At 39.0% G+C, this 10,986-nt stretch overlaps 1 protein-coding gene across 1 annotated transcript; it reads left to right on the top strand.

The window, feature by feature from the left end:
• Nucleotides 1-1,387: 1,387 nt before the first annotated feature.
• Nucleotides 1,388-10,351, top strand: GPR84 (G protein-coupled receptor 84). Its single transcript, XM_026677370.2, has 2 exons — nucleotides 1,388-1,503; nucleotides 6,689-10,351. The coding sequence occupies exon 2, from the start codon at nucleotides 6,761-6,763 to the stop codon at nucleotides 7,910-7,912; it is 1,152 nt and encodes a 383-aa protein (XP_026533155.2). The 5' UTR covers nucleotides 1,388-1,503; nucleotides 6,689-6,760; the 3' UTR covers nucleotides 7,913-10,351.
• The last annotated feature ends 635 nt before the right edge of the window (nucleotides 10,352-10,986 follow it).

The raw sequence follows: 10,986 nt of genomic DNA, 5'->3' as shown, positions 1-10,986 counted from the left end.
CTGAATAACCACCTCTGGACTCTATTTGAGTAGGGGTTTGGACTAGAAGACCTTTGAGGTCCCTTCCAGCCCTGTAATTCTAATGTTTCTAAGACATACCTGGTAGTCTTTGGATGCACAATCTCCCGGAAACAGGGCATCTTGTTTCAATTGTCCATCATTTGCTAGTAAATCAGACCTTTGGAAATGTACTTTTGTCTTCTCTGATTAGTCTAGCTGCCTACAAAATGGCTTCTCTTATGACAAGTGCCAACATTTTGTTCGCACAATGTTTTGAGAAGGAAGGAGAAACTTTTGCACAGTATACCAGAATGCAAAAAAAAAAAAAAAAAAAAGCCCAACTAGAACAGAGCAATACACTGTATAGACTAGAGCAGGGGTGTCCAACCTTGGCAACTTTAAGACTTGTGGACTTCAACTCCCAGAATTCCTCAGCCAGCAAAGTTGCCAAGGTTGGACACCCCTGGACTAGAGCATCCTCTTCCTTCCTACAATGGCCAACCCTTGCCTTTATTTTTTGTTCTCCGTAGGTGAGCAGTTGCACCACCACCAAGGAAGGATGGAATTATTTCCATATACTCCCTTGTTATTTATCTTACTCTAAAAATCATGTGGTATACTTATCATATTCTAAAAGCCCAGTTGGTCTTGTGGTTCAGGGCATGAAATTAGAAATGGGGAGACTGTGAGTTTTAGTCTCATCTTAGACATGAAGCCAGCTGGATGATCTTGAGCCAGTCGTTCTGGCTCAACCTTAGGAAGGAGGCAAGCTACTTCCCAAAATCTTGCCAAGAAAACTGCAGGGATTTTTTTTTTCATCAGATGTCAACACTGATTTGAAGGGGCATGCGTGCACACACATGCACACACACACACACATGAATGCTAAATCCTTTGAACAAAGCTGTGCCTATTATATAAAATGCTGATGACCTTAAAAAAACTGTAGGCCACTACACAAAGGATTTTAACATGCAGTAGATACACATATACCCTTGACTTTGGGGAATGGAAAGTTGAACTCTGAATTACAAAGGAGCACATTTGAGATAGCAAACCTTTAATGACAATGAGTGTACCTTCCTTTCAGTTTTTGTATGCTTTCTGCTCAGAAAGTCAACAAAATTGGTTGGGCTGAATCAGCACTATTTTTTCCTTGCCTCTCTCCTTTTCATCCCACGTAAGTTAGGTTTAATGTTTAATCTTTATTGAGGCTCCTTTAAAACTCATGCTAATTGCAGAGGGCGAGTTTGCAGGCATTCTTAAAGGCCAGGATCTGTGCAAGTTCTCTAAGAACATATCAGTCTAGCGAATAGGCGTTCAAGGGTGTCACAAGAGGAAGTTACTTCAGGGAGTTTGGAAACCGGGGACTTTTCTTTCCTAATTCAAGCCTGGGAGGAACCTTTATAAATATGGGTGTCGAAAAATAAAAAGGGTGGAGATTGTGGGAACAGCAGACATTGAACATTCAACTCTTGGAGTCTTCTGGTTCTTGTGTTCCCAGTAAGTCATTTTTGTTTACTTCATATAAGGAAAGTTAAATTCAAGACAAAACTAAAATGAGAAATTATCGGTGTGCTTCTTGTTTTGTGAATTTATTTGCTGCTTTCTATGCCTCCTGTATGGGTAGAATTCTGAAAGTCTGTGAGAAGACATTGCATGCATCAGCCTCAGTTCTTAAATATATCATGATAGCTTCAAGCTGTCATATCACACTTATTTTCTTGCTGTGAAACTTACTAATTGTTGATTTTGGGGGATCAATATGTTCTTAAGAACCAGGAACAGGGTGAAACTGGTTGGAGATTGAGGGTATAGTAAGGCAAATTTTAAATCCCATAATTATAAATCTTAATGATGGCTTCCTGTGATCATTAATTAATGTTGTTAGGGATAAACACCATTTTGTATTAGAAAATAAATTGTTAAAGTAAAATAATAACATGAATAACCATAACTGTAATTTTAGGGGGTGAGTGGGCAGAAAGAAATGCTATAGTGAACAGCTTCCATTCAGCCATGCCTGTATCAGCCTCCAAAGGTTTTTTTGGTTCTGTTTACTCCTGACCTCATTGCGTGCCACCCTCACAGCCTGTTGAAGGGAAATGGGCACACGGTTCCTTACATCGCCAAATATTGTGTAAAAGAGGGAATTCCAGCAAGTACATTGCAAGCTGAAGTTCTTTGCTCATGTCAAGTTTGGCATCTGTTCAACAATGTATACATAGATTTGCCAACAAATTTCAAGATTTTGCTTCAGGCAGAAACGTGAAGCTGAAACTTGCAGAAGACAAGTCATCTACTTACTTCCTGTTCAAATATGCTGGAGACATTGAATTCAATGGTCAAAGAAAAAAAAGGGGGGGGAAGCCTCAACTGACCAAAAAGACACAAATCCATAGATTTTCATAAGGGGTGGGGAGATAACAGAAGTACCCAAGGATCCTTCAGGATTACAGATTAGTTTCTTTGTCACACACAAGAACTCAGAAAAAGTCTATAGTGATAGATTTTATCACTCTTAAGACTTGGCCAGGGAGGGAAGTTCTGGCTGTTGAAAAGAAGGGGCAGGGTGTATAGGACATACTGTATAATTCAGCAATCTGGAGAGCATTGAACTTGATGGAAGACCAGCTGAAAGTGTGGGGTTGACTGGATAACTTCCATCTGTTTCCCCAAAGAGGTCTTGATAGAAAATAGGTTGAAAGAAGGATTTTTGAACTACTGAAGAGAAGATAGTGCAGTATCTTTCTCCCTTCCAATTTCGGGGGAGAGGGAAAACAATTTTCATGGAGCAGTATCCAGGCTGTGCCACAATAGGAAATGGCCAGGTAGATGAATGCTCTTCGATCAAGAAAGTAAAACTAATAATTATTCATTCACTGGCAATTTGGATAGTTCAGGTTTTTCTCAAACACTCCCTTTCCTGGGACAATGAATTTGATGGACAAAGAAAAAAGGAGAAAAACCCACAAGTGACAAAAAGTGATAAGAAAGTATGACAGGAAAGGGAAGAAGGAAATGGAAAAGAGAAGGGGAGGAAAGTCTTTTTAAAAAAAAAAAAAAACAAGTTTTATTAATTTTTAAAACACACAAATTATCATTATTCATTACATGTTTAAACCTTTTTCCCTTGTAAATTTAACAAGTCAGATAAATTATGACTCTGTTTTAAACCATTTCCATATAATATACCAAAACCTCTTATTCAATTTCTCTTTACTTCTCTTTACTCTTATTCAATATCATTATTATTATTTCATCTGTTTCTTTCTGACTTAGTTACCATTATTCTCATTCTATATTTCTACAAGTTTTTACCAATTCTCCCCCAAAAAGACATATACACACAACACACAAAACATAAAAAAATTATCTTTTTGGAAAGTAACTTGGACCCAGGTGTCTCTCTCTTCATGGACTTCAATTATATTCATGCTCATCTTACATATCATTACTTATTTTATTTACCATTCTAAGCCTTCTATATTAACTTCTCCACATATTTCACACTTCTTAATTCTACCTTAATTAATCATCTTAGTTTAAATCATTATATTTGTATCTTTTGTCCATTTTTTATCATCCCTTTGTCTCATCCCTTATGAAAAAAAGAAAATCAGTTTCTCCTGAAATCATTAATCAGAGTATGATGCCTTTCTATCTCCCCCTAAGTTAATCAAATTAATCTTTAAAATAATATCTAATACCCAATCAGATTTTGCTTGGTACATTCTATCTAACTAATACATCCAACACAATTAAGTGCATAATTAGAGAATAAATCCAAATATTAAAAAGAAATACTATAATAAAAATTTTATAATAACATCAATACCATAATTTTATTAAACTCTTTAATTAAAACAATATTCTAAACCTCTCCTATTATTAAGTTTTAAAACCAATCATTTTTAAACATTTTAACATTTTAATCTCTTATCAACTCTTAAACCATTGCAATACTACCATCTCATCTTATGTACCTTGCAAAATCTTTTTTTTTTTTTTAAATTATACTTTATCCATTATCCATAAAAATTCCTTTTTTCCATTTAATTTCAAAACGTTGTAGCTTTTCTCCACCTTTTCCCTTTCTTTCTTTTCCCAACAAACCTTTCTACCCCCTTCTTCTAGCCTCTGCCTTACCGGCTTCCCTTCTCTGTCGTATTTCTTTTCCCTTTGTTTACAATCATCATATTGGTTTTGCACTTTATTTTTCCCTTTCTTAAATGTTTTTTTAGATCTTAAGTCCTTAAATCCTTTAGTTTTCTTCTTTTCTCTTCTTTTCTTTTCTTTCTCTCTTTCTTTTTCTGAGATTCATTAAAGATGGCTCCTTCCTTTCTTTCTTGTTCCTCTGCTGTCTTCATCTGTTGTAATTTTTGTTGATAATTAGTAAGCGCCATTTCTAAGAAAAGGAAAGCTTCTTCCACACCATTTCTTAGTTCCTCAACAGAAAGAGCCATTATAAATCTTTTCTTTTCTTTTCTCCTTCTTTCTTCTTACAACAACCAGAATATTCAAAAGAAAATAAAAAAGATAGAACAGTCCCAAAGTTATCAATCAGTCCAAACCAAGGCAGAGTTCTCACTTTCTCCTTCTGGGGTGATATCAATCAAAGAGAAAGAAAGTCCATAATCTGTTTAAAGTCTTGTTACAATATATTCTAGTCTTCAAATCCTTAAGGCATCTGCTCCAACAAATCTTAGCATACAAATATTTTCTTTTTAATCCTCTCTCTTCCCACTCATCGCTTAAAACCAATTTCCACCTAAAAATAGGTTTCTTAATATCCAGTTATTTATTCCGTAGGAAAAGAGGGAAAGCTATCCTTTCAGCACCTTCAAGCAGCCGCTTTTTTCCTCTTCTGGCAGGTATTATTCAGAAAGTCATACTTTTCAGGAATTTTATTAAATATGTCTTAGAGTCCTAGGAGCCAAGAAAAACTTTCTCCTCTCAATCACTTTCTCCACTTCCTCCTGCGCATTCTTACCCGGCTGCCAGCTTCTTTGTGGCGGCCATTACGGACCGCCGCTGCACCGTCCTGGGAAAAGGGGTTCTGCCGGCCAGGGAGGGGGTCTGCAGCACCCCAAACCCTTCTCCGGATCCCCCTACCTTCGGCTGCCCCTGCAGGGTCAGCCTAGCTCCGTACCCGGCTGGGTCGGAGCCCCAAAAACGGCTAGCGCGGCAGGGATCGCGCAGCCGCAAATCCCTGCCGCCTCATGGCCGACAAACCGGAAGTTTAAATGAACATTTTGCCACCAGAGTTCTATAGTATAAAAGGATCCAGTTTGTCAAAAGGGTTGAGATTTTGTTGGCAATGAACTTAATAGAATTGTATAGGAAGACTATTCAGGATCTTAAGACATTCTTCTATATCTCCAACATACTATTCTTCAAGTGTCATCACAATTGATGAAGATTGGAGAAGATTGCATTAAAAAGCTTTTCCTTCTTAAATGAAAATTACTAATGTTTTAGATGCCAGGGTGATACTCTAGAGCTCTTGAGAGTTTGGGTGGTGCACTTAATTATTCTTTACATCTTATCTTTGGGAGAAGTCAACAATTAATAAAATGATATAAAAAAAGGAAACAATTTGAAAAAAGTTTCCTTGCCAATATCCCAATTAGGCCCAATAAGGAAGAAGAAATGGGTTAAAACTTTTATCTCTGTTCCCTGAAAGGAATTATGTTGCAAGTACGTGTGTGCATGTGCATAAAATAAAATAAGTACTGTAGTAGGTTTAATCATGGTAATTGTGGAAGGCTAGCAGAATATTTGTTGCTTGTTGATCTCCAATGTTTTCCAATCTTCTTTTGATCATCATATTGGAATTTCCAAAGGACACAGGAAATTTTTCTCTCGAGGAGCATAGCAAACCCTGCCCCTGAAATGATCTGGTGTCAATAATCTATTGGGAGAAAGCCCAGAAGATAAGATTGTTTGGGACCAATATTGTTAGAGTGTTTAGAAGTGATACTGTTATGAAATGCCCCCCAGTATTTCATGATATAACAATAATTTCACAATATAGTATATATTTAAACTGAATGGACCAGTGGTGGGATTCAACTTTTTTTTACCACAAGTTCAGTGGGTGTGGCTTGCTGGCATGGCAGGGGAAGGATACTGTAAAATCTCTAGTCAGAGATTCTCCGGTTCTCCGAACTGCTCAAAATTTCCACTACCAGTTCTCCAGAACTGGTCAGAACCTGCTGAATACCACTTCTGGAATGGACTTGACCACCCTGTCTAATGGATGATTTTCTTCTAAAAAAAATAAGTTGTGTTACTTTTATGAAAGCTTCCCTGGATAAACAAGCCATTTGGTTGATAGTGGCTCAGAGATAGTAAACTGGATCTGGAAAAACTCTGGAAAAACAGAGTAAACCACATATGATCATCAGAGATATATTGTTTATGAATGGACATTTGGTTCTCCGTTACCAAGGCTAAGACCCATCTGTAGAATTCTATCTTCCAATGCATTTACCCTTTGCAAATAGTATTTATGCTATTGGCTTTAATGATGGCCTCTACCCAACAATCTTATGAATTGATTACATATTTAATTTTATACATGATGTATATTATATATTGAATGACAATCCTTATGCCTGCGCTGAAATCTCTGTTAATTAGAACTTACTTTGGGTTAATTCTGTCCATCTCGCCTTTCTTCTAGAACCAATACTGCTGTGGTTGCTTCCAAGCTTTCCCCCAGAGGGAGGCCTAGTTGGGACCACTTCCTGCCAAGATGGAAAATCCTGCTAGCAACTTCTCCTGCTATGACCCATCCCTTGTTGGTTACCGCTACCTGTCAGTGAGCTGGGGCATTGTGGTCACAATAGTGGGCACAGTGGGCAATATATTAACTCTGTTAGCATATGCTGTTGACCCCAAACTGCAAACACGCTTCAACGTTCTCATTGTCAACTTGACTTTGGCCGACATCCTGTATTGCACCTTTTTGCAGCCCTTTTCCATTGACTCCTACCTGAATCTCTACTGGAGGGCGGGTGCTGATTTCTGCCGTGTCTTTGGGATGCTGCTGTTTGTCTCCAACTCGGTCTCCATCTTGACTCTCTGTCTCATAGCAGTGAGCCGCTACCTCCTCATTGCCAACACGGCTCTCTTTGACCGTATCTTCACCCGTGTGGGAGTGATACTAATTTCCCTGGGGAGCTGGGTGGTTGGAATTGTCAGTTTTGCCCCCCTGTGGCATGTTTATGTCTTGGTCCCCAAAGTCTGTACCTGCAGCTTCCATCGCATCCGTGGGAAGCCCTACACCACCATTCTCCTGGGCTTCTACTTTGTGGTGGGACTGAGCTGTGTTGGCATCTTTTATTTCCTCATCCATCGCAAAGTCAAGAGTGCTGCCCAGGCCTTGGATCAATACAAGCTGAAGAAGGCCAGCTTGAAGGGAGCTCATGTAGCTGGAACCAACTCAACTACACCAGGACAGTACCACGAGCTGGACAGTGGGGTGGACAGTGCAGCTGCTTCACAGCAATCCTGTGAGAGTATGCCCTCTGAGCCCACATCCAAGACGAGCATTCCCCCGAGTTTGGACAGCAGCACGGCTCCTCCTGCAGCTCAGCCTGTGGTCCCATCAAAGAAAGCGACCCTCTGCAAACCCAAGGATAGCAACTCCGACTTCCAGCGGGTGACCCGCATGTGCTTTGTGGTTTTTATTTTCTTTGTTCTTTGCTATGTCCCTTTTTTGCTCATCAACATCTTTGATGCCAAAAACAAGGCTCCCACTCTCCTGCACGTGATTGCTGCCAATCTGACATGGCTGAACAGCTGTATTAACCCTCTACTTTATGCAGCCATGAACCGGCAGTTCCGTGAGGCCTATAAAGGAGTGATTTACAAGTTTACCCAGAAAATCCACTGGCATCGCTAACATGTTGGGAGCTGTACACCCCTTCTCCTCATGGCTAAGTTCTTTGACCTTCATTTGCCCTCCTGACTGTCACGAAATTGCATCTACATTTTCACTGAGGACTAAATCCTGAATTTTTCACTTCTGTTCTTCTTCTTATTGTATTTTACCGATCTTCTGTGGCAGCCAACAGGGGACATTTGTAAATCAAACATAATTGACTGACTGAGCTTCACTCTGAGTGGTGGAAGACTAGGAAACTCCACCTTGGGTTTGCATCTAAGAGCAAATATATACTGACCATGCCAGGTTCCCATTAATACTTCAAATGTTGCCCTTCATAAAGGATTGTCTGGTGAGGCAACTTGCTCTCTCTTTGTGGTAGGCATGGATTGTCTGTACACCAGTTGCATGTGTACATAGTACATACTTTTGTATTATTATGTGTTATTTCTGTTTTGCGTTCCAATGCCAAAAACTCTTCACTTCTTGAGCTCCTCCTCAAATTCCAACATCCTGACTGCTCCCAGATCAAGTAAAAACTCTTTCTCCTTGTTTTCACAATACCTGGGTAAGTTTTGTATTTGACCCTTACTAACAGTAAAAGCTGCTGTCAGGTTTTCATGCAAAAGTTTTTCCAGGCCTATCTGGAAAGACCTTGGATCTCTTATCTTGAAAACATATTTTATAGCAGGGGTGTCAAACTCGAGGCCTGCTGGCCACCCCCACCCCCAGTTTAGCGAAGGGGGGAAAAGTAATCATCACATGATGACGTGACTCCACGAGTTTTGACGCCCTGTTTTATAGCTTAGAATAGAGAAAAAATATATTCCCTCTATTCTAAGCCATAGTTAAGGCTTAGCCCATATATCTCCAGTCCTATATTGTATCTAGATCTTTCAGTTATTTCAGCCAAATCTCCCGCCCTCAGCTCTCCAAGGTCTTCCAATTCCTCAAATGAAGCTATTCAGCCCCTTTTGCTTTCTCCCATTTAGCTGTCCTTCAGTAATCAGTAAAGCTATGAAGGATGGATCCAGTTATTACTTGGATGGAAAACCACCCCAAAAAATCGCAGGACTGCCAACCAGAATTGGAAACTAAAGAAATCCTTTAAAAAAAAGACAAATTACTTCCATATTGCTGCCAAGAAGATAGCATAGGTTTATGCAGTCATCAGAAATGAAGTTCAACTGGAGAAAGATTCTTCCCTCCCTTTGGATCTCTCATCCAAACTCACAAATCTTTGAGACCATTCATTTATTTGCCATCCCTAATAAATAATCTAGTCCTTCGCTCACTATTTTCCCCTAGCTCTCATCATAATTATCTCTTTTATGATGGAGTATATAATTATAATTATAATTCCTTGAATGTAGGTGGTATGCTAAAGCATCACAACATATAAAAGATGCTTTGTAATATCTATGTACTACTAAAATTGTTGTTGTATTCATCTGTTTGTCTGTTTGTACCCTCAAGTTAGTCCAAACAGCGCATTATATTGAAGCGATTTTTCCCTCAAGGTACCTAAAACCTGCTATCTTAAACATAGACATATCTGGTTCACATTACTCCTATGAAATTGAAATTTCCACCATGGTCAGACCAGTTTTATTTGCAAAATTGAGGCCGCTGCAGCATCCCAACAGTCATATAATCATGATTTCCAACATTCCCTGTCAGTTTCCCATAAGCAAAGTCAGTGGGGAAGTCAGCAAGAAGTTGGAAATTGCTCCTGCTCCCATGGTCATTCTGGTTATCTCTTTAAGTAAAGAAATATTGACCTATTTTTGAAGTTCATTTATGATATATGCTCAATCAATCAAAATATAACTGGAAGGGACCATGGAGGTCTTCTAGTCCAGCCCCTGCTCAAGCAGGAGACCTTATACCATTTCAACAAGTGACTGTCCAATCTCTTCTTAAAAACTTCAGTGATGAAGCACCCAGAACTTCTGAAGGCCAGCTGTCCCACTGGTTAGTTGTCCTCACTCTTAGGAAGTTTCTCCTTAATTCCCTGTTGCTTCTCTCTGACTAGTCTCCATCCATTGTTTCTTGTCTTGCCTTCTGGTGCTTTGGAAAATAAATTGACCCCCTCCTCTTTTTGATCTCTCAAAAGATAACCCAATGGGTTATCCTGGGTTGCCTAATATCTATCTAAAATTTTGGTTGTGCTGCTCATATGAGAAAAGATCAAAAATGGATATTTAAGTAGAAGAATGGGTAGACATAAATATCTTTTTTTGTGCCCTTGTTGTTAGATAAAGAAATTAGAAGGCAAAAAGTCTACTTAGAGTAGCAACATCTACCAAAATATGAAAGATTTTTTATTTATTTTTTTAATCTAAAGAAAGATATGCTAATTAATATACAAAGTACGAGACAGAATGTTTTACAATGTACCTCATCTATTAGTACCGCAATGTGTGTATATAATGTATAAATAAAGAATTAAACATGTATTCAGAGTGCGGGCTCAAAACGTATTACTACTAAGGTTGCACAGTCAAAAAGAGTTGGAGACCTTTTCTCCAGAGAGTCACCAAAATATAAGACACGTGCCTCTTTTTCTAGTTGATTTGATTATTTTACCTTGTCAACCAACCTGTCCCAAATGGGGAAGTTGCCTCTGCCCACTGAGGGATAGAGGTTGCTTTGTGGGTTATTTCGAAACTTCTATAGTTCTGCTGAAACATCCTTTTTGAAATGGACACAATGTGCACTCAAGCAAAGAAGGGTGCATAAAGGGGAAAAAAGCAGAACCTGCTGGAATTCCATCTGCTATCCAGTTGTGAAATATTTGCCGTCTCCACTCCTCCTCCTTTGCATCTGGCCACTTTTTAGTGGCCCCACACGAAGCAAGGGTTCTGCGCAATGATCTGATGAAGGATGATATCTGCTTCTCCTTTGGAAACCCTGAATGATCTATTACAGCCATTGAGAGTCCAACTGCAAAACAGACAATTGGAAGGTCTTGTGTGCGTGCTTAAGTCATTGTTTTTCTCTTTTGTTTGTTCGAGGCGTCCAGCAAAATAATTGATAGCTTTTAAATTGCCTGGGGTGGAATGGATTTGGGCCCCACCCACTTTCACCAT

This window comes from Notechis scutatus, chromosome 2 (genome assembly GCF_049901735.1).
Source record: "Notechis scutatus isolate UNSWTSFEM ecotype Mainland chromosome 2, rNotScu1.2, whole genome shotgun sequence".
Taxonomy (NCBI): domain Eukaryota; kingdom Metazoa; phylum Chordata; class Lepidosauria; order Squamata; family Elapidae; genus Notechis; species Notechis scutatus.
Note: the sequence above shows the minus strand (reverse complement) of the source record. Positions and strands in the feature narration are given on the sequence as shown.